Source organism: Carettochelys insculpta, chromosome 1 (assembly GCF_033958435.1).
Source record: "Carettochelys insculpta isolate YL-2023 chromosome 1, ASM3395843v1, whole genome shotgun sequence".
NCBI classification, from domain to species: Eukaryota; Metazoa; Chordata; order Testudines; family Carettochelyidae; genus Carettochelys; species Carettochelys insculpta.
This window is the reverse complement of record NC_134137.1, coordinates 270,062,037-270,085,950: the sequence shown is the minus strand read 5'-3', so window position 1 is coordinate 270,085,950 and position 23,914 is coordinate 270,062,037. Positions and strand designations below refer to the sequence as shown.

Here is a 23,914-nt window from a genome sequence, read left to right as displayed (position 1 = left end):
CTGGGGTGGGCAACTACTGCTGGCCCCAGCAGGAAGCCACTGCAGAGAGTTGCATGGGGGAGGGCAGGGATGGAGGGGCAATGCTGAGTTCCTATCGGGTGCCACAGGAAATGCGCCTTCACATAAAACTTCAGTTATTATGAATAAAAGCAAAAACTGACTTTAACCCTTTTGTTCTTCCACTACAGGCTATCCACCAAACCTCAGTGAGTTAATAAGATCTCTAGAAACAATATTTGACACCCCAGATGCTAAATTTCTCAAAAGGACCTATTTTAAAATTATTTTTGCTCCAAACTTGTTTACCAGATGTACCTGAAAATGTTCAGAAAATGTCTTGTTTATTCAGAGTAAGTGCTGTAATCTTAGGAAGGATAATCCTTTTTCCATAAGTAACAAAGAGGCTGAATTCCTATTTAAGCAAAAAAACTTCACCTCACCCTTACATGCCAGAAGCACCAGTTTCTGGTCCATAATTATCTATGTATCATACACATAGACAAGTGTACCTAAAGCAAAAACCATTTGGTGAAAAGCCCTATTTCCACGTGGTTGGTAGCTTCAGCAGTAGACACACTGCTGTTCAACATAAATATCCTTTAATTCCTGTAATTACTCCCTCTAATCTTAGTTCTTCATGTTTTGCTCATGGAAAAAAGTTCAGTCAGGTACAAAGCTCCACTGAAAAGATTAACAGTATAAGTGAACTTTATTCTGGTCATAAAGAGTTACTGAATTGTTCAGTCCAAGCAAAAACAAGCTTACTGTTCAGTGGTTTCTGGGCATCTGCAGTCCCTTGTCCTTCCAACCCTGAGCTCTGGTCTTCCATCTTAATAGCTTTTGTCTTTTTTGACCTCGTCCTGTCATCCTCATCTTCACTGTCTGCTGTGTAAAGACTTCGATCTGTAAATGGTTGCCGCTCATCTCTATCTCAAGACAGTGAAATGTTATAGGTTATTTACTGAACGTTGTATCATTGTGTACAAAAACTGCATAAAATAATTGTTTCAAGTCTTCATTTTTTTGCAATACTCTTAGGGGCACGATTCTCGCTCTCGCACTGACTGCTCTTTTCTTTTCCTTTTACCAAACATTTTCCCACTGCATTGCCTCTGCCACAACAGCCACATGATTCTACATTTTACTTCTTCATTGTGTATCATAATTATGACAGCACATTTTGGGATGATTAAGCATACATTCATGTTCTGCCTGGAATGTGAATGGGCTAAATGTGACCTTACTGTACTTTTTTAAAATGAGAATTATTTGTTAGAGGGGTAAAGTATATACTCTCCAAACAAATCTATGGATTAAAACGCATTTACAATTTGAAGTTTTATCAAACTGAATTTAATGCTATATAAATGGGCATGCAAGACCCCTCCTTTTTCTTTCCCCCTGCTATGCAAGGGCCTCTTTCCTCCCCTCGGAGCAAGGCAAACACAAAGCTGCTAACAAAGTATGCAGAAAGGAAGAGATCTGTCACACAATGAGAATGCAAAAAAATCCAAGACAACTGGGAACAAGTGATTCATGAGCAACTTTTTATACCTAATTATTCTTCCATTTGAAAGCAGAAGACGTAGATCATTGTCCTTTGTTCTCCGTTCAGGTATTGTAGAAGATGGCTGAAAGGGCTTGTTAAATCTTCCATTAAGCTTAGAGTTTGATATGTCCTGAAGAATCAAAAGCAGAACTGTTTGTTATTTCCTCATATGGCAAAAAATTTACTTCAATTTCTCTCTCTCTAGAAACCACTATAGCATTTTTCCCCCACAATACTTTGGGCAGGCAGCAGAAGAAAGCTCAGATGGGCTATTAATGGTGGAAGTGAATGGGATAAAATAGATTGGACATAAGCAATACAAAATTGTTGTGTTCATTCCATCACCTATGGATTTTTTCTGTTTATTCTGACCACCTTCCATTATCATATTCCTACAAACATTCTTCCAGACAAGTATGTGGAAAATTGCTCCCTTTAGAAGTTGTTCTTGAATCACAGGAACAGCAATTGTGCGATAGAAACCAAAGGCTAAGCAGGGAACAGGTATTGCAGCTACTGCCTTGTACACTATGACAATTACGTGCAGACAACCAAAGACAAGGAAAGATGACTTAAACCCAACAAACTAAGCAGTTAAACCAAATGATAACATGACATGTTATATTGCTATAAGAGATTTTATTCAATAAGATCTTTTAAGAATGCTTGTAATGCACAGAACTTAATAGCCATTAAGAGTCAAGTATAGAGATTATGCTTATCAAGCATCTCTATCTACATAGAAAATTTTAATTAACTGTTGCTGAAATTCATCATATCATCTACCAGAGCAGCAAAACAAAAAATCAGTAAGAAATGCTACTTCCCCAAACAGATGACCAGACTTCAAGCACCTAGTCATCAGCCAGTCCAGGAAAAGGAAATATCAGAGCAAGTGAAAACTGCTTGAACCCAAGAAGAAACCCCCAGTCTTTGGAAAGTAAGAAAGGAGGAAAATTTCCCACATTTTGAGTATCCACAATGGTGCAACTTTTAAGGTAATAGATAACTAAGCAGAGAAAAGATTTTATCTAATACGAAAAGGATAGCAAAGATGCATAGTCCGACTAATCATCTATGTAATCTGAATACATTTTGTTTTTCCATAATATTTCAACTTTGATTCTGTGTTTTTTTCTATTAGACCAACTTTTTTGTTTAATTCTATCCCAAGTAGCTCTCTTGGGGAAGTGAGTGTCACAGGCTCATGATTTTTTCTGTAAAAATGAAACTTGTTACTTTTCACTTTAATAGAATGTCTCTTATCTTGTATTCTGAGAAAAATAAGAGCATCTGATTCACTTCTCTATGACATTCTGTTTTTCATACCTGTCACAACTAAGGTTTGGTCTACTTTAGACCTTACAGTCAACTGCATATACACAATTCTAGCTACAGCAATTGTAGCCGTAAGTTGGCTGTAAGATCTGTCCTCGCTGAGGGAGGTTGATGGGAGAAATGCTCCTATCAACCTCCCTTACTCCTCATGAGAGGAGTCAACTGCGGACCCCAGAGAGATTGATTTTGTGTGTCTTTACCAGATGCGTGAAATCAAACTCCAGGAGATTGACCCTTTGACACAGTAAGGGTAGACATACCCTAAATATTCCCAATATTTTCGCTGGCTTAGAAGGCCCTTCAAGACATGATTATTTTTAAGCTCCCAATCTCTTATTGTGTTAAATTCTTTTTGAGATAGGATGACCAGATTTCAATAAAAAAATTCAGGTGACAGGTACGTAATTTATACAGTGGCAATGGAATGTATTTTTAGCCAAATGTCCTATGCTGTTTCTCACATCTTAATATATGGCTTAAAAACTTTCTATACATTATAGTTTTTAAGTCCATGAAACATAATACTTGCCTCCTCCCATGGGGACATCTCCAGCCTTTTGAGTACCTCCCTTGTGTGGAGCTCCAGGATATCCAGATTAGAAGGAACTTTGGTTGTATGATCGCGCAATTTCCTCACTTTTCTTCTGGAATGGTGAGGAGAGGATGTTTCATGTGAGGATCGTGAAACTGGGCACATACCAAGAATTCCCTGAGTTTTAGCTGGTTTGCTGTTCTCCTCCTTTAATTGAAAACAAAATATTTCAGAGGGATATATCCTGGATAAGCCCACACATTTAACTAGCATTTCCAATTCACATGAAAGAAAATTAATCATAAAAAGACAAACAACTGAAGGTCTTTTGGGGGAGATACTCTGTTTTATACAGGACGAAGCAGAAGACCTCTCCCGTAATTCGAGCCTTTAGGTGCTATCACAGTATAACCACCATCAGTACATACAATTGTGAAGGCTGCATGTTTGTACCAGTGGCAAGCATTTTAGATAAGGATGAACAGAAAAATCATGCAAACTTTTCTTTGTGTCCATGATCCAACCCTCCCTACAGTGCTCCCTGTTGAATGGCATTCCCATGGGTTTACATACCATTTCTCCAAAATCCAGTGATTAAATTTACCTTTGCTATGATTCTTGATAAAATTTGCCTAAACAAGTGTGTTGCCCTAACCACTGGGTACACTAAGGAAGTATGGGGCATATAACCACTATACTCAGCAGACCTCTGTTCTCCCCAGTTTACAGCACCACTCTCACAACAAGTGGAGGCTTATTTCAAAGAAACTAGGAATCCTCATCATTGACAGACTCTTAAGTAGTATAGGAGCACACTGTGCCCAACTTAAAATAAACAGAAGGAAAAAAACTTAAGGAAAAACCAAAGATTATAATAAACCAGACAAAAGTGAAGAAAATGTTCAAAAGAAAAAAAGGGACAGACAAGGAGATAAAACAGGATGATCTTAGAAAATAAAAGGGTTCTAAAATGTTCAACACTACAATAAAAAAATCTAAAAAATATAAAAACTTAAAAACTACAACTCAGTTCCCACTTCCCTTTGAAAAAAAATATGTTTACTAATTTTAGTATAAGAATTATACACTTTAAAAATTGCTATGTTTTTGGTTATCAGAAATGCTGGCAGCTAGGAACCTCCAGAATGTTTTCACAAGTGGCACCCATGAAAACTGATCCTGAAGTACAACTACTGCAAAGCTTTAAAGGATCAAAGTGACTAATTATGCTTTTTGTAAACATGACAGCTTTTAAAATAATTTGAAGACATAAAAGAAACATAGTATCCTTTGTGCAGACAACTAATGTTTTTTGGTCTTACCTCTACGGAGCGAATCACTTTAGAGAGTTCTTTAATAAGATGCCGAGGCCTAACATTGTCTGGAATTTCAAAGGCATGTTCTGTTACAAGCTGTATGTGAAGAGTGGCAAAAAAATAGAGCAAGTTTTAGTAAAATTAAAGAAAAATCAAGGCTGTTACAAAACAGATGAAACTATGGAAATCCTAGATCCAAAGAAAACCTTGTCAATTAAGCCAAAGTACTTACTTATACTAGAGCAGAATGCCAGTATGAATCAGCACACAGTAAAAGCTGCATTATTTGGCACTTGACCAACTGGAAAGCTCTCAACTTGCATTTCTGGTAGCTCCCAATACAAGACATCAATCTAGTAACCACGTCTAGTACATTGCCCATCATGTTATTCAAGTGAGTATTCTGCACTCTTATGCAAAAGAGGCATAAGACAAGCAAGCAAGCTGAAATCAGGGATTTATTCAAAACAGCACCTTCCAAGGTGTGCCATAGGGTCATTACAGATTCAGCCCCTTCTCCTACAACAACTGATGTTGATAGTCATGACCCTAACACACTCCAAGATCCTGAAGTGTCTTCTGAATTAAATTACACTCAGCATAGTTTTAATATGCGTATTTTTAGTGATCTCTGTGTATACCGTAAGTGATCTTAGTGCATCCAATATGCTGCCCATAGTGAGATACAGTGTAATAGGGCCCACGGATTTGGTGGTGATGGGGAACTTCAGCTATCCAGATATGTTGGGAAACTAACACAGCAACACACAGACTACCCAATAAGTTCGTTTCCAATGCAGTCCACGACTTTTTATTTCAGAAGGCTGAAAAACCTACTGGAGGGAAGCTGTCCTAGATTTGATTTTTACAAATAGGGAGGAACTCATTGAGAATCTGAAAGTGGAAGGTAGCTTGAGTGAAAGTGATCATGAAACCATAGCGTTCACAATTTTAAGGAAGGGTAGAGGGGAGAACAGCAAAATAAAGACAATGGGATTTCAGGAAGGCGGATTTTGGTAAACTCAGAGAGCTGGTAGGTAGGATCCCATGGGAGGCAAGACTAAGGGGAAAAACAGAGGAGAGTTGGCAGTTTTTCAAAGGGACATTATTAAGGGCCCAAATGTAAGCTATTCCACTGCATAGGAAAGATGGCAAAAGACCGCCTTGGCTTAATCAGGAGATCTTGCAAGATCTCAAAATAAAGAAGGAATCATAACAAATGGAGACTAGGACAAATTACAAAGGATGAATATAGGGAAACAACACAACACAGGAATACAAGCGCAAGATTAGAAAGGCAAAGGCACAAAATGAGCTCAAATTAGCATAAAGGAAAACAAGAAGACTTTTTATAAATACATTAAAAGCAAGAGGAAGACCAAGGATAGGGTAGGCCCATTGCTCAGTGAGGAGGGAGAAACAGTAACAGGGAACTTGGAAATGGTAGCGATGCTTAATGACTTTTGTTTCGGTCTTCACTGAGAAGCCTGAAGAAGGAATGCCTAACATAGTGAACGCTAGTGGGAAAAGGGTAGGTTTAGAAGATAAAATAAAAAAAGAACAAGTTAAAAAATCACTTAGAAAAGTTAGATGTCTGCAAGTCACCAGGGCCTGATGAAATGCACTCTAGAATACTCAAGGAGCTGACAGAGGAGGTATCTGAGCCATTAGCTATCATCTTTGGAAAATCATGGGAGACAGGAGAGATTCCAGAAGACTGGAAAAAGGCACATACAGTGTCCATCTATAAACAGGGGAATAAGTACAATGCAGGAAACTACAGAACAGTCAGTTTAACTTCTGTACCAAGAAAGATAATAGAACAAGTAATTACAGAAATCATCTGCAAACACTTGGAAGGTGGTAAACTGATGGGGACCAGCCAACATAGATTTGCAAAGAACAAATCACGTCAAACCAATCTGACAGCTTTCTTTAACAGGATAACATGCCTTGTGGATAAGGGAGACACAGTATATGTGGTATATCTAAACATTTGATACAGTCTCACATGATATTCTTATCAATAAACTAGGCAAACAACTTAGATGGGGCTCCTATAAGGTGGGTGCAAAACTGGCTGGATAACCATACTCAGAGAGTAGTTATTAATGGTTCTTAATCCTGCTGGAAAGGTATAACAAGTAGAGTTCCACAGGGGTCTGTATTGGGACTGGTTCTCTTCAACATCTTCATCAACGATTTAGATATTGGCATAGAAAGTAAGCTTAAGTTTGCAGATGATACCAAGTTGGGAGGGGTTGCAACTGCTTTGGAGGACAAGGTCAAAATTCAAAATGATCTGGACAAATTGGAGAAATGGTCTGAGGTAAACAGGATGAAGTTTAATAAAGACAAATGCAACGTGCTCCACTTAGGAAGGAACAAATCAGTTTCACACATACAGAATGGTAAGCAACTGTCTAGGAAGAAGTATGGCAGAAAAGGGATTGAGGGGTTATAGTGGACCACAAATTACATACGAGTCAGTGTGATGATGTTGCAAAAAAAGCAAATATGATTCTGGGATGCATTAACAGGTATGTTGTGAACAAGACAGGAGAAGTCATTCTTCCACTCTACTCTGCACTGGTTAGGCCTCAGTTGGAGTACTGTACCCAGTTCTGGGCACCGCAGTTCAAGAAAGATGTGGAGAAATTGGAAAGGGTACAGAAAAAGAGCAACAAGAATGATCAAAGGTCTACAGAACATGACCTATGAAGAAATGCTGAAAGAATTGGGCTTGTTCAGTTTGGAAAAAAGATTAAGGGGGCACAAGATAGGGGTTTTCAGGTATCTAAAAGGGTGTCATAAGGAGGATGGAGAAAACTTGTTCTTCTTTGCCTCTGAGCACAGAGCAAGAAGCAATGGGCTTAAACTGCAGCAAGGGAGGTTTAGGCTGGACATTAGGAAAAAGTTCCCAACTGTCAGAATGGTCAAACAGTGGAATAAATTGCCTAGGGAGGTTGTGGAATCTCCATCTCTGGAGATATTTAAGAACAGGTTAGACAAATGTCTATCAGGGATAGTCTAGACAGTACTTGGTCCTGCTACAAGGGCAGGGGGCTGGACTCAAATGACCTCGCAAGGTCCCTTCCAGTCCCAGCATTCTATGATTCTACTATATTGAAAACTTCATCAGTATACACCTAAGCGCTTCAAGAAAATCAATTACTCTGCGATGTAGTACTACTACTAGATTGATGAATACCTGAATACTATTTGATACTGTATTCATTTTTATTGCATTCTTATACTTTTGGAATACTAATATTTAAAGAGAGCTTAACACCTAGTTAACTGGAGTATATGATTAACCAGCACCCTGCACCCCCACAACATGCTGGATAACAAAGCTTTTACTGCACATGCAGGAGAATCTGATCAGAGCTCTAGAAAGCAGCACCTCCTATTTAGTCTCAAAGATGTTGCATTCCCTTCAATATCAACTGTCCTTCATTTCTTTCTTTGCTAAGAATTCTGAAAGTGGAATTTAAAGAAGAGGGACTAGGAACCCATACTGACAATTTAACTGACTACTTGAACTGGGAACAGGTTCTCTCCCTCTCCTTTGTGCATGGTAAATATGGAACCCTACTTTGGGAGATTACAAGGAGTAATAACAGTAAAAGTATATGCTGTCTCAACAAAATTCAGTTACATACTGGTCACAACAATCTGAACTAGACCTCAGCTGCAAAAGCTAAATCTAAAGCAATTCTGAGTAAATGCATAAATTCATCTCCAGGCTGCATCCCTGTATATTTCAGTGATGGAGCCTATTTTAAACCTGGTAGAATGTGAGCCAAGGCATTACAGTACTGAAAAACCTGTAAGACTATAATAGTGTATGCTCACTTTAATGCAGTTAGCACAATATCTGAACATTGATGGGTTTGCCACATAGATTTACCCTCAGTGTAAGTATTCTAAATGACTTATATGAAGGCTTAGTTCTAGCTCTGTAACAGTATCTGTTCAACATCTGAGCTGCATAACCTAACTGCCCTCAAGAGTCACATTTAGGGGGAAAAACACGTATACAGAATGACAGGGACGAACTAAGAGACCACCTTATTTGAGAACTGATGCCTTCTTTCTTTACAAAGCATTCTGTATCGAACAATCAGCCTGTATTGATTTTATTTTTCTGAAGCCATTCTGAGAACCTAATTTTCCTTCGATAGTTGGAAAGAACAGGCTGTCCTTTAACTGATGACGCAGTACACAGCAGTATTAATACAGACTTAACACCAAAGTTATCATTGATTTTATGGAAAATATTAAATTGACTGCTGCAATGTTACTTACTAATAGCTACTGTTCTTCGAGAAAGCAGGGCATATTGGGGCTACTCACTCCTTCTGCCCCCTTCCTTGCAGGTGATTCAAAGGAGGAATGGCCACAACCGCCCTTCAGTTGCTTCCCTAATTTTACATTTGTTTAACTGAAGCCTGTCTGCACTAGAAAGCATTAGGGTCAGGAGTGTGCCAAGTGGGGGGCAAGCATGAAATTTCTCAAGAGGGGGTGCAGCACAATCAGATGCAGGGTCTCAGGTATGAACTGGCTCATTGAAAGCAATGAAATGTGTTACACTTTTTAGGTGCATGTATCCATTTATATACCGATTCATCAAGTCTTCACATTCTACATGCTTATTTTCTTACACGTCACAAGGGTTTTTTCCCCCCATATGAACATAACTGAAATTTCAGTTGGTTTGGACTACATTATATAGGACCAGTGGGGGTGCTGCTAACTCAGGGACAAAAAGTGAGGCCCGACACATTAGGTTTGCTCACCCCTACATTAGATGATGTAACTAAACCAGGAAACTCAAGGAGTGGAGACAGTTTATACCACCAATAGAGTTCTTTTGTTGGTATAGCTTATACAATTTTCCTGAGCAAAAACTCACTATAGCAGCAAAAGGGTTCCTTTGCCAGTCTAACTTCATCTACACTAGAGCTTTTACTGGCACATCATCAGGGAACCGTGTGATTGGCTTCACATTCCTAACCAACATCATAGGGTATAGCTTCACTATGTGGAAGATTGAGCTGGTCAGGATCAATATTCAGGGGTTCAATTTCGCACACCTAGTAGGGATGCACAAAATTGAACTACTGGGGTCAACAGTCAAGCCCTGTACTTAATCTCTCAGAGTGAGGGAGGTCAATGGGAGAGTTTCTCCCACCAATAACCCTCAGTGACGACAGCCAGGTAAGTGGACTGTAGATAGTCACTTCCAGCTATGCAATTGCCATAGCTAGAATTCCACATCTACAAATCAACTTTAAGGTCTACAGTAGACCTGGCCTATGCCAGCATAACTCAAGTAGAGAAACAGGCCTAAGGTTCCAAAGAAGAGGGAAAGGTAGATGGTAAGTATTAATACACACAGGCAATACCTGAAAAAAGGTCCACACTTGGCGCACAAAATCGGATCTGAAAAGACTGGACCCCAACCTTCCATGTAGTGAAAGCATACCCTGAGAAACACCACCACAGTTACCAGAAGTAGCCTCTTTAAGTGACCTCTGCATATTCCCATTTATGGGAGGTTAGCAAGCAGTACAACCCCTCTGGAATTCCTCTGCCCACTTTTCTAAATAAAAAATTAACAGCAAATTTACCCAAAAAAGCATCAACTGGACATGGCAGATCATGTGACTATTGAAAATTATCATGAGACCTCCGTGAGGGGCAGGGTTTAGATTTTTTTTAAATGTGTACACATAGGGCTTCAAGTAACAGCTTTGTAAATTCTACAAATAAGACTATCAAAAGCCTGCAATGGATGCTGTCTTCTGGTTTAGTGCATTTTTTTCCTCTCTGGGTGAATGAACACTTGTAAGTCTTAATAAGGGTGTCAGAGACTTATGGGAATACTAGAGGCTAGAAACCCATTCAGAATGGAAACAGATGACTTGAGATTGAAAACGTGGATCAGAGAGCAAAAGACAATCATTTCCTGCATGGCCTACAGTTTAAAGACACTGGCCATATAGTCTGTATCTCACTAAATACACGCAGTAGCTATGGCTCTGAAAAATATCCTCTTCTCACATACAGTACAGGCTATGTTCTCACAGTAGCAGCCTAAACAGATCTAAAACCTTGAAAACCAACACCATGCATGCACTAGAAGAAATACTTAAGGTCAGGTAAATGAACACATCCAAGCAAACACAGTGATACACAGTAAAATGGATTCTTGTGGAACAGACATGAAGATAGAGCAGTTGTGTCATGTAATTCTAGGGGTACATGGAGAAAACCTTTCAAAAACTAGGGTATTACAACGCAAATAAAGACTGTTGCTGGAGCACATGAGGGTTGAAGCTAGAATCACAACCCATGCAGCCCCGAAGAATGTGTAACATGTATCTGAATACTTGAGATGTAATATTCAGCAATGTAAAAAGTAGAGTTATGTTTGGTTCAGATTCCTTTTTTTAAAGTCACATGACTTCTGTACCACACTCATCAAGTGCCTCAGCAAACTTGCAGTCAGAGTGCCAATCTGAGATGATTTAACACTAGGTAGAAAGTCTTACTCCAATCAGGAGACAAAAAACCTGTACTCAGAAAGTAGTGCTAGCATCAGACCTAGAAAGTCTGAAGCCAGTTTCCAAGAGCTAGTTATAGCTAGGACAACATCGTGACTGTGCCTCAACCTTCAGATATTCAGAACCAATGCAATCAGAGGGAGTGTATAGTTACTGTAAAAAGAATATTCTAGACATAGCACAATCTGTATTCTGCCCAGGGCATTGAACTGAAACTGGAGAGAGACTGAGAGATGGCCCTTGCCAATGGATAGAGGGTAGACATCCTTTATCCTCCTCCTGGACTTTTCTGTAGCATTTAACATTGCGGACCATCAAATACTGCTGTTTTCCCAACAGAGGTGGCATGGTTCAGGATTATGCACTAAAATGGTTTGAGATCTTCCCCGAGAGAAACACCTAAAGAGAAATGATGAAAAATCCCTTGGAGGGGCATAATACTTGCAATCTGCTCTCCTGCAAGTCAGTGGTGCTGTGGCCAGATTCTGCCACACCATTTTCACCATGTCCAGAACATACCATTGATTGGCAGAGCTATCTTGGCCAGTGAGTGTGGCTGCAATATATCACTCAGTCCATGCTGGGTTTCAGGAACCTCTTCCAGAGTGGATAGGAATTCCACAGCCACACAGTTAACAGGTCTTGAAAAATCAGTAAAATCATCCATAGTGCGTAGGGGTGAGGGCAAAACAGCTTCCTATGGTGGTATAGATGAATTACAGTACACATTCCCTTGGCCAGAACAAATGTCTTCAGAGCGGCTAACCACGGGTAATTCCCATTCCTCTGCCTCAGTGAACTGCTGAGGCAATGGTGGAGACCTAATATGCCCACTGTTGGGAGGGAGTAGGATGCCTGTCATAAAGCAATCTATAGAGCCACCACGGGTTCCAGTATGGCACCAGATCAGAAAAGGGTGGACAGAGCAGCCCCCAGTGGTGCCCATACCAGGGCAGTAGGTAGTCATAGCTGGGCAGGCAACCCACTGGTTCACCAGATATACGGCCTGTGAGGGGAGATGAGCAATGATGAGAAAAGCCTGCCTCCCCCTCACTAGAGGAAGGGCAAGCCTCCAGAGTAGCTGCACTGTAGGCCTGAGGTAGGCAAGAGGGGCACTGTCAGCAGCTGGAATGCTGGTAGTGAAGAGACCCACAGATCCCTCTGATGGGTATATACTCTTGGTGTAGCCAGCTGTGGTGTCACTAGACTTATGGCCTCCCACGCTCACGGAGCCGCTCTGCTCAGTACCAGTGAAGCGAATTCAGTTGTTGCTGAGGTGCCGTGCTGTTGTGCGGAGAGGAGACTGGCTGTGAGTGCAGTCTATCTGCAGGGCTGCAGGTGCCAGGAGAATGAAAGGGCAGACACAGCTGTTTCGGCACTGGTCCTGTGCACAGGAGTGGGATGCACAGTGCCTGAGGTACTGAAAGTGCTCACTCTGGGAGCAGATGGTGGCAGAGACCTTGTTGGATAGCCTGTTTCTCTCTCTCGTGTTCACTGCAGCAAAGCTGTCAGCCTTGGGGGACCATATGAGTAACCTGACTGGGGAGTCACCTTTTGAGCATCCCTGCTGTCCTGTGAACACTCAAAAAAAGGCCTAAGAGGTGATTCAGTTATGCAGTGATTAGTTTCATTGGCGCAAAGGTGAGAGGGCCTGAAGCCAGAGATGTTCTCTCTTGAGCTTTCAGCCTAAGCCTGTAGACTATGCCAGTGATCATGGGAGGATTGGGGATGGTGGGGAGAAATGAAAGGAAGTTTAAAAAAAAAAAAAAGTACTGAACCCTAAATCTCCAGCCCCACACAACCCCCCCGCCCCAGTACCGTTTCCTTTGAAAAGGATGACATCAGGCTCCTTTTTAGTTTATGGTTAAGACTACATTTTAGTCACGGGTATTTTTAGTGACAGTTATGAACAGATCATGGGCAATCAAAAGACCAAAATCTTGGTCTGTGACTTGACCATGAACCGTACTAAATCTGACTTGATCTGACACCTGACTAAATCTTAGGTACTCTGAGCCTCTAGGCACATTTTGCCAACATGCAATGATCATTTCACATGGAAACAAGTATCAGAAGTAGCTGTGTTAGTCTGTAGCTTCGAGAACAACAAGAAGTCTTGTCGCACCTTACAGACTAACAGATATTTTGGAGCATAAGCTTTTGTGGGGTTGCTTATCCCACGAAAGCTTATGCTCCAAAATATTTGTTAGTCTATAAGGTGCCACAAGACTGTTGTTCACATGGAAAAAATCTTCCTGTGATTGCCATCTAATTCCTTTATTATACGCTGGAAAGAGAAAGCATGATTAAATGCAATCCAAGAGTTAAATATACTAATTGGTCTGTAATGACAGATGGTTTTATGTTGTCTGACAATACCACAGACAACTCTGTCACAAACTATCTATCTAGAATTTCTAACAAGTTTTCCAATACTAGCTAGTGAATGGAAGAGCTATAAAATGGAAGTTTATTCTAAAAGGACTCAAACTATCATGTATCTAAAATTAAAAGCAATTCACTAAAACAACAAAAACCCACTTGCACTTACTTCTTTTTTCATCCATAACTTTAAAGCACTAAGTAAAGCCTTTACTCCTTGGACTAAGTAGTTCTGTGGCTGGAAACCATCTTCCCTCAGTTCTAAAAAGGACAGAGAGGTTTCAGTTTATATGCATATTGCAATGTAAGATTGTAATCAGACACACACTTTTCAACCTTTAATAAACCTGCCAATGTATTACACAGATAAAGTGCGACAAACAACTCAAATGTAGTACTCTGTGTACATGAAACCATAGAAAATGATGTTTTAAAATACAAGATCTGTTTTTAATATTAGCTTCTTTCTGCATGAAATTACAAGTTTTGCAATGTATTACACGTTACTTAGGGCCGGGGGAGCAGCATGTAACAGACCACAGCCCTGGTTTAGATAAAACATTCTTAATGACATTTTACACTGCAACAATCTTTAGTTTACAGTTCACCACCACACAGATGTTCCACATTTTCCCATTTGGGGTTACAATTCCTTTCAGTCTCAAAGCAACTCTATTTCTTCTTTCCCAGGATGCTCTGCTTCTTGAAAGGTGGAAGGGAGGAGAAAGAGCAGGGGGAGCTCACAGCTATGCTACTGGGAGCACTGGGACTGGCAGCATGGCAAACACACTGCCCAGGCACCAGAGAAGCTGAGACCACAGTGGGGAAGAGAGAACAGGAAAGGTGGATCCAGGGACTAGCATTCTTGGGTGGGAGCGCAGGAGCCAGACAAAAGGGTCTGGTAGGCCAGATGTGCCCCACAGGCTGTAATTTTCCCCCATCTGCCTTAGTGCCTCCGTTGGAGTTGGCTCGTTTAGAGGTCCTGGCCCTAGCCATATCGGCAGTGCCAGGTGGTTCCACTGTGTCAGCTGGATACTCGTGCTGGTGGTCCACTCACTGAACGACACTTCCTGTCCAATTTCTGCATTGGGACATAGGTGGCCCATCTTTTCCACAGGTTTTTGGCAGGCTGATCAGCTGCCTGGGTTGAGAAGGGACTCCTCACAGAAGCAGTGGTCAGCAAAGTCTGTCTGAATGAGGGATCTGGGCTTCGGGCTCAGATGAAGGTCTGAGAGACTTCTCCACGAGGAGCTTTAGTTGCAAATCTCTAGCCTCTCTTGTTGTGGCAGTGAGTGTGAGGCAGTGCACACATTTGTTATGTATGGTTCATGGAGGCAGAAAACACACTGTGTCATCTGACATGTATGGCAAGCTTGCAGGTGAGCCAGTGTTTGATACCTGGGGAACAGGGCATTCTTGTAAAGAGGAGTTTTTGTTCTCAGAGTAGGAATGTATGCAGAGGTTCAACTGAAACTTCACCTTAGCTAGTAATGTAATGTTAAACTTCAAATGGAAAGTAACAAAAAAATGTGTTTGGGTTGTTTTTTAAATGAGGTAACATGGATAAAAGAAAAAGGAAATTAACTATTAATGAGGTAACTAAAAAGTAACTGTTATACTAATTAACTACGAAGTAGCAAGTCACTGCTAATTGATCTTACTGTAGCTAAAAGAGGTAGAGAAGAAACTTGGGGGCGGGGGTGATAGTCACACAGAACCAAGTAATAACAGAGAGATAGCCATGCTAGTCCATATACTATCAAAACAAAAAAGCAGTCCAGTAGCACTTTAAAGACTAACAAAGTAATTTATTAGGTGATAAACTTTTGTGGGACAGCACCAAGTAACATCCTGAAGCTGCACGAGATGGGGACCACACACATATTCCCCAACCAAGCACTGCTACCAAAACTCTGAGTATGACCACAGGGGCATATGAACGCCTAAACCTGAGCACCCACAGGGATCACACTCAAAGAAGAAAACTTGTTCTTAGCATCCTCTTTTCAGTTGCAATAGTAATTTTTTTTAGAAAAGAGAAAGAGAGAGAGAGAGAGAGAGAATATGGAGGAGTGATTGATAAGGTCATATGAATTAACAACAAATGTTACTTCAGCACAGTGTAATGGAGGAAGATTCAAGGCTCCTCTTAAAAGCTCTTTCAGTATTACAGTTCACAAAGTATTCTGAGGATACTGCTTTGTCTAATGAGGACAAGATCTTGGGTAAAGTCTTCAAAAGTGACACCACAATTTTGACCCTAAAATGCACTGCTTTTCAATGGGTTAGGCTCCTAAAATCATTGGAGATTTAAGAGCAAACTAGACAAAACATCTGTTAGATATGGTCTACATCGGGGTCAGCAACTCCCACTACAGGTGCCAAGATTGGCACATAAGCTAATTTTCATCTGCACATGAGGAAGCAGCTCAGGTTCCCCTGTGTCTTCCTGCCCCACTCCATCCCCGTGCAGCTGGGAGCTTGCTCAAAACTATGCCTCCTGTGGATTAAGAAAAGACCAGCTCATGCTGCCAACTACCACCTGAACAGTAAAGCTCTGCATCTTAATTTATTTATTAATGAACCTGTTGTAAGTAGGACTATTAGTGACTTTAATAAGTATCACAGGCACTGGGACGTTATGTAGAGATCAAAAGGTCCAATTTCGGCACTCTGCCTCAGAAAGCTTGCTGACCCCTGGTCTAGACGGTGCTTGGTCCCCCCCATGAACGTAGGGGACTGGACTTAATTACCTCTCATGGTTCCTTTCAGTACTATGATCTATAAGGGCCTGTCAAAGCTTAAGTTCCAGAAGGGTAAATCAATTTTGAGGACATGAGCAACAGATTTCCATGAAAGGGAAAAATGGAAATGGAAGGTAACAAGTGAAATAAATGGACTTTGTAAAAGTGATGCTTCAAAGAAAGAAAAGCATAAATTCGTTTTAAAAGCTTTTTGCTGACTGTGTCACTAAACTGACTTCTCTGCTTCTACAAAGCAAAGAGATAGATACCAAAAAAAACCAGAAATATCCCATGTAATTTGAGTTCTGTAAAGAGAGTTGTATTGGATTAATAGTTTCTTAAATTTTAGTTACCACAGTAAGCATCTCAAGATGATACTGTGAAACCTTGCCTTCTTGATGAAGGCTCTGATCAAAATGAACTGCGTTCTTACAATTTCATTACTTGGTGAGAGTTTTACAGAGATATGTAATACAAGTGCTCAGTATCGTTAGCAGCTACCTCATGTGAGCCAGTGGAATCAGAGCATGGTCCTTTTGGTCAGCTAGGAACTAAATTCTAGTAGGTTAGGTTTAGTCTTATTGACCTAGGATCTTATATATGCATTGTGTCCAAACTTAAAATTTAATACAGTCTAGAGAAATTTATTTTAACTGGCCAGTTATGATACTGGCATCTGAAAACAAATTTAAACACCAAGTTTGAATTCAAATACTAAATAAATACCAGAGTTAGCAAGTCACAGAGAGGTAGCCATGTTAGTCTGTATCTTTACAAAACAAAAAACAAAGCAGGTCACCTAGCACTTTAAAGACTAAGAAAATAATTCAAGTTATCCACCTAAATTTCCCAAAAAGGAGTTTCAGTGTTAGTCGGTCTACAAAGAAATTTTCAGAATTACTGCTTACTGAAAGCAAAAATGATTACAAGTAGTAACAGTGCCACATCTGAAAAAAAAAACAAAGGAACAGATTTTGGTAAAGAAATTATACATTTTTGTACATGTTAGGAGCTCAAGCCACACAAATACTATGTTTCCCAACTCAACACATTGCATGTTTGTCAAGAGATGGAGAACATGACCTTCCCAAGGTGACAGAAAAAGCTAGAATGTTCAAAAGTCTTTTCAAAACATAAAATTAGTTACCTTTCAAAGTTTCCAGTAGGTTTTTGGCCACAAACCAACAGATGGCTTCAAAGAAAGGGAATTTGAAAAGATCTGGGGTTTTTAACCTCTTCTCCATTTCATAACACCTAAACAAATTTAGAAGGATTACTATATGTGTAAATTTAAAATTAAACAATGAATAGGCTGTGATAAACAAAATAAATCAAGTACCGCATAGTCAAATTACAAGACCACATTGGGACAAGCCTGAAGTCTGATTTTATCCAGGCTCTATCAAGTCTGACAGCCACACTTCCACAATAAAGTTGGACTTCATAAAATGACAGAAAGCCAACATATAAACTTTTAACGTATGGAACTGCATTGAACTCCACTGTTACAAATAAAAAAGTCCGTTAGAAAACAACTCCACATTTTGGACAACAATTAATACAGCTGTCCTGACACAAGGTTTCTCCTTTCAACTCAGAATTTCACATCTCTCTCTTTTTTGTACTAGTCTCCAAATCTTGTTTGATTTTAGAGGGTGATTACATTTGTGCTGACCATTAATTCTGCTTTGGAGAAGATTCTTTTTGAAATGAAATAGATCAAAGTCTGTTTCTGGAACAATCTACACTTTAAAAAAAAAAAAAAAAAACTATTGTACATTACCAGAGCTGGTTTCCATTTAATCCCCTGTAACAAGAACGATCAAATCTATTAAACAGAACGATGTCCTGCTTGTGGAGGAAAAGATATACAGTAAACCCCTGAAATACATGGATTCAAGTTGTGCCTAAGTCACTTTAATGAGAGTAAGCGCAACTTGAAGCTGCTCTATGGTTGCTGACCACAGCTGCGGGCAGCTAGACGAGCTAAGAGCCCCTTCTCCTTGCCTTTCCACAGTTATGCAGCTGGGGGAAGGCAGAGAGAAGCAGACAGGAAACTGACTGCCTGCCAGGGCTGGTCAGTTTCCTAGGTTCTGCAAGCAGCAGGGAACTGGGAACCAAGCAGCAGCCTGGTTCCCAGCTCCCCACCCCGACTTGCACAAAAATTTGAGTTATGTGGAGGTTGGAGGAATGCAACCCCAGCGTGATTCGGGGTTATACTGTAGTCAAAACAGACAAGTTAAACTAACCTGAGCTGCATGCCAATATTGAGATTGTGCAAAAAGTTTCCTCCAAAAGCCATACAGTCCTGAGATGTGAGCACAGCATGAATCCAGCCTGAATTGACCAAAAAAAAAAAAAAAGAGCGCCAAAATGTAAATATGCATCTACAATGTTTGGGAACAAATATTGTGTGCCTGTTCAAGGTCAAAGAGCAACAATACTTTTCAGCAAAATACTAATTAAAGAGACATTATGAATCTGGTAATTAGATTTGCGGTTTTGTGGGGTTGTTTTTTTTTTTAAAACAAGTTATAGCAGTTAGAGATATCAGACCTTCCCAAGGCCTTTTTGATCTTAAAACCACATTCTTATTTAAAAAACAGTGTTCCCTCCTTCTGTTGCCACTCCCTCCACCCCATTTTCTATGTGAACAACCCATAAGTCCAGGGCAACTGACATACCGTTTCACTAACCAAAATAAATTTCTCTAATCTTCCAGTTCACTGTACTTTAGGTAAACAAATTCTGACAAGTATCCCCTAACAAGTAATTACATTTCTATTTAAGTTATTCAGATACAAATTAGAATGTATTTCCACTAATTAGCCTAAACTGCAGCCATTATATAATAGCCCAATGAAACTATCATCAAATTAAAACTAAGACTGGTAATTATATACACAATGCTAATTAGTCAGATAATTAGAAGACTATTCTCACAACATCAATTTAATACAAGCAGCAGAAGTTCATCTCTACCTAGCCACTACTGAAGCTCAAATAACTTCAAATATGTACACAACAGTACATCCATATTGTTTCTTATTTAAAAGAAGATGTAGGCCGTGGCTACACTCAGAAGTTCCTTCAAAAATACTTTCAAAAGCAGGGCCTATTTTGAAATATCACAGGGAGCGGCTACATACAGACAACCATCCTTCGAAATTACTGTCAAAAGAACATAGCCGATGTTTCGAAACTGCTCTTCCATTCCCATTTTAGGAAGAGTGCTTTCTTCCAAAAATAGTTTTGAAAGAAAATGTGTGTAGCCACTCTATGGGGCCCTCTTTCAAAAGAAAGGGTCCTGCATGGTGCCAGCCAGCCAGAGTGCGGAGATGTCCTGGCCAGCTCCAAGGAAGAGCTCTTTGACCCCTGTGTGTGGCCATGTTCAAAGTCCCAGGGACCCAGAAACCCTGTGGCAGGAAGCTGAAAGTTTGCTAGCAGCAGAGACAGCATGAGCCTGCAGCTGCATGTCCTCCAGCACACCAACAAGGAGCAAAACAGCTGGGCCAGCCATGGCCAGCAGCCCCCCACCCCTCAGAGAGCCATCACCACCCTGGGGAAGGGCTCCCAGGACACCAGCCAGGGTGGCGAGAAAAGAGCCCCGCCCTGGTTAGAGACAGAGCTGCACGACCTCCTCAGCATGTGGGGAACGAGGCAGTCCTGCAGTAGACCACGGGGTGCCGATGGAACACCGCAGCCTTCATCTGCCTGGCTCACCTCCCGGGGGAACCTCCCCCACAAACCTTGGAGCAAGTGCAGTCAAAAGTAAAAGACGTGGCAGGCCTATTGCAAGACCAGGGATGAAGGAGACGGCTCCGGAACAGTTCCTGCAAGGTGCTCCTACTACAAGAAGCTCGACTGCCTCCTTTGGGCGAAGGAGGCAGCCCCCTAGACACCACAGCACCAGAGGAGGAACTCCAGGAGGCCGAGGAGAAAGAACCAGGACCCTGGAGCATGTCCCTCCCACCCCCAAGACCTAGAGAATGAGCCAGAGCCAGACAGCAACAGGGAACGGTCGAGCATTGAGACCCCGGTGATAGCCATTCCAGCCAGGTCCTCCAGTCAGGCCACCTCCACCCAGGCCTCCCCTGAGGCACCCTCAGGTGTTTCATACACCCCAGGGCGGGAGAGAAGGGGACACCCTCACCCAGGCCGCCACCACCACCTGCCTGGCCCAGCCACCCACTCCAGTGCTAGCCCCCTCCCCTGCCAGATTCTGTCCCTTGACCCTCAGTCTAGTTAGTTACTTTGCAAGAACTATGTTGTCACTTGTTTGTTGTTTCAGTAAAAGGTTATTTTTCACCACCCAAGTGTCTTGTGAGAATGGTGGGGGAGTGGGGAGAGGTGGGTGTGCAGGAGTGGGTAGTAGTAGAGGTGCATAGGGGAGGGTCACTAGGGCTCTTAGGCAAAGGCCTCCCGGATGGCCTCCCTCATGCACACCCCATCCTGGTCCACCTGGCAGCATAGGGCACTGGCCGGCTGCATGAAGCAGGGTACAGCTGGACGAATACATCCCGCATGCTCTCCACAATACTGTGGAGAGTGCAACATGCTCCCACAATGGCAGGCATGTTCTGGAGGCAGACCTCCAGCTCATCAGGAGGCACTGGAAGCACCCCTTCAGGCACCCAAATGTTCACTCAGTAGTGTTGCGGGCCTGGTTGAGGCAGGCATTGAACAGGTCCTGACTGGGGTCCATGTGGCCCATATATGGCCACATGAGCCACAGATGCAGGAGATAGGCAGCATCAGCCACTATGCACAGGAGCATGGTCGTGTCCCTGACCAGGAACTCCCATGGGGAGGGCGGGGGATGTACATCCCTGCCTCCATCCCGTGCCCCAGCCACAAGTTTCTGAAGATCCAGGGATCGTGGGCCCAGCCTGACCAGCCTGCAAAGAGGTCCATGAATCACCCATTAGCATTGACGAGGACCCAGAGCACTACTGAGTGGTACCCCTTCCAGATGACATTCCTGCAACACAGCCTGGGTGGCTACCAGATTGCAATGTAGGTCCCATCCAGCACCCCAAAGTAGTTGGGGAACCCCAGCTTGGCAAACACACAATGGCATCATCAAGGTCCCCAATATGGACAATCTGGCAAAGGAGCAAGTCGTTTATCACCCTGATTACCTGCATGGGATGGAGGGCAAACATGCCCCTGAGCATGTGGCAGAGTATTCCAGGACCCCCTCTCTCCTCACAAGGGCCCTTCCCCAGTCTCCTCTCCAGCCCCCTTCCGGAGGCCCCTCCCTACTCCCTGTTGGTGGTGTGTGTGGCCCAGTCTGGCTTACTTCCATGAGGATGACCCTGACAGTGGCCTTGGCAACCCCATACTGGTGCCCAACCAACTGGTTGCTGTCTGGGGTGTTCAGGTTCCAGAGTGTGATCACAACCCTTTTCTCCAGGGGAACGTGGGCTGTATCCAGGTGGCCTGGTGCTGGACGGTGGGAGCCAGCCAGTGACATAGCAACAGAAACGTGACCTTAGTCATTCAGAAATCCTGGAGCCAGCAGTCATCCCCCAAGATAAGCCAGTCCCACCACTTGGCACTGGTGGGGTACCTCCACCAGTGCCATCTGACCCAGGGGAGGGGGCTCACACCTTGCAATATGGGGAGGGCTTGTAGGAAGGCAGCTAAGTGACTGGCTGTCTGGATCCGCTGCTGGACGGCCATGAGCAGTGCGCCCAGCAGGCTGGCAACAGCATTCAGGAGATCCCCATCTGGCAGCGGGTGGGATCCAGGCAGGTCTCCACAGTGGCTCTGCTGTGTTCCACACATGGTGGGTTGTGCTGCAAACAGTCTAGTAGCTGCAGCGTGCGCATGGTGAGGGTGTTGAGGAGGAGCCCTTTAAGGGAATGGCTGGCTGTGGCTCCCAGAAAGGCTTGTCACAGCCATGAGACCCCACCCACAGTGCTTCCTGCTTCGTTCCTTTGAAAGAGAGCCCAAGGATCTGTAGCCACTCACTTTCAAAAGGACAGAGGGCTCTTTCAAAAGGATGGATCAATGTTAGAGCCTCTCTGTTTCAAAAGGGAAGCTTCTGGATGGTAGCTTTTGAAAGTTCGCCTTTTGAAAGTGAGTTGTAGTGTAGCCACAGCCGTAGAGTAAGCTTGCTTTCAACAGCTTTAATTAAGTTTTAAATCAAGAAAATAGCATAAACTCATTTCTCTTCCCAAACCACTCAATTCTAGATGTAAATTACTGATAGAAAATCACTTCAGCAAAGTTCAGTTGCCTATTCCTAGTCTTGTCGCTAAATAGTTCATCTGCCCAAGTATTTATCTGTGAGCAACATCTAATTTCAGTCTTTGAAGTTCATGTCTGTTATTTCCTAATTGTGCAAGAATGGTTCTTAAACTAGATAAGTGATGACGTAGAGCATACCCATTAAAACACTACTTGTCTAAATGCATGATTAAATATGAATTACAACTTATCTGTTAATATATTTTGGAGGCCATTTAACAGTTACCTAGACAGAGAAACAAATGGCCAAAATGTTGCATGAAGTGACTGAAAATGCGTTTCCTCTGATGTAATATCCAACGTTTAGCTACCGAAACAAACGGCAAATCAAAACGGCTGGATTAAGAAAGGGGCTTTAGGGGCTGCAGCCCAGGACCTCAGGCTGCAGTCACTAAAACCCACATGCGCTACGTCCTGAGCTGGCTCTGTCTGGCAGTGGGTGGGGAAAATGTGGCTCCGCACACTGCTGCTGCTCCTCCTCCTCCTCCCCCCCATTTCCTTGGAGCCACGTTGCCAAGAGAAGTACCACACTGCACTAGGAAGCTCTGTCCTGGCATTGACATTGCCTGCAAGTTCCAGACCTCACAGCTCCCATTGCCCTCAATTCTTGACCCAATGGGAGCTTCAGGGGACAGTGCATGCAAGTGTGCACAGGCCATGCAGAGCTACCTGTTCCCTCCAACACATGCCAAACAGGAGCTGCCCTAACCCAACTACCTGTGCCAGCCACCTTCTGCACTCTTAATTCCCTACTAGACCCTCCCACTCTCCAAACACCTTGGGCCCAGCCTGAACACCCTTCACCCAAAAACATCTCATCCCCAAGCCCCACCCCTCAGAGCCTCTATCCTGTAGGAGCCATTATTCACTCCTGCATTGCACCCACCCTTCTACCTCTGCCCCCATCCCCCTCCTACCCATTGATTCCCGAATTTTTGGATTCATCCCAGTGCCTAGGGGGCACATAAATGTTACTAGCCCCAGGCCTCCCAGGAGAGTTAATCCGGGACTGGTTTTCAAACTCTAATCTTGTCTTTGTCTCCTTAAAACACTACTACTACTACAACTCCTCCTCCTCCTCCTCAAATAACAAAAACCAGAGTCAATTTCTTAATTCTTAAGAAACTTGCCAACTAGCTAAACATTTTGAAGGGCTGATATTGTGCTCTCTTTGGGTACCCGTTTCAAGTGTTTTAAGACACTCTCTTCCTCAAACGTTATGATAT

General features: G+C 42.4%; 1 protein-coding gene across 1 annotated transcript in view; it reads right to left on the bottom strand.

The window, feature by feature from the left end:
- KDM7A (lysine demethylase 7A) overlaps positions 1-23,914 on the bottom strand; it is a 79,564-nt gene that overhangs the window by 18,003 nt on the left and 37,647 nt on the right. The window contains exons 8-14 of the mRNA XM_075007354.1: positions 18,683-18,770; positions 17,581-17,687; positions 13,859-13,950; positions 4,742-4,831; positions 3,417-3,626; positions 1,555-1,679; positions 766-926 (exon numbers count right to left, since the gene is read on the bottom strand). Coding sequence (XP_074863455.1) covers positions 766-926; positions 1,555-1,679; positions 3,417-3,626; positions 4,742-4,831; positions 13,859-13,950; positions 17,581-17,687; positions 18,683-18,770 — 873 coding nt within the window. The remainder of the gene's footprint in view (positions 1-765; positions 927-1,554; positions 1,680-3,416; positions 3,627-4,741; positions 4,832-13,858; positions 13,951-17,580; positions 17,688-18,682; positions 18,771-23,914) is intronic.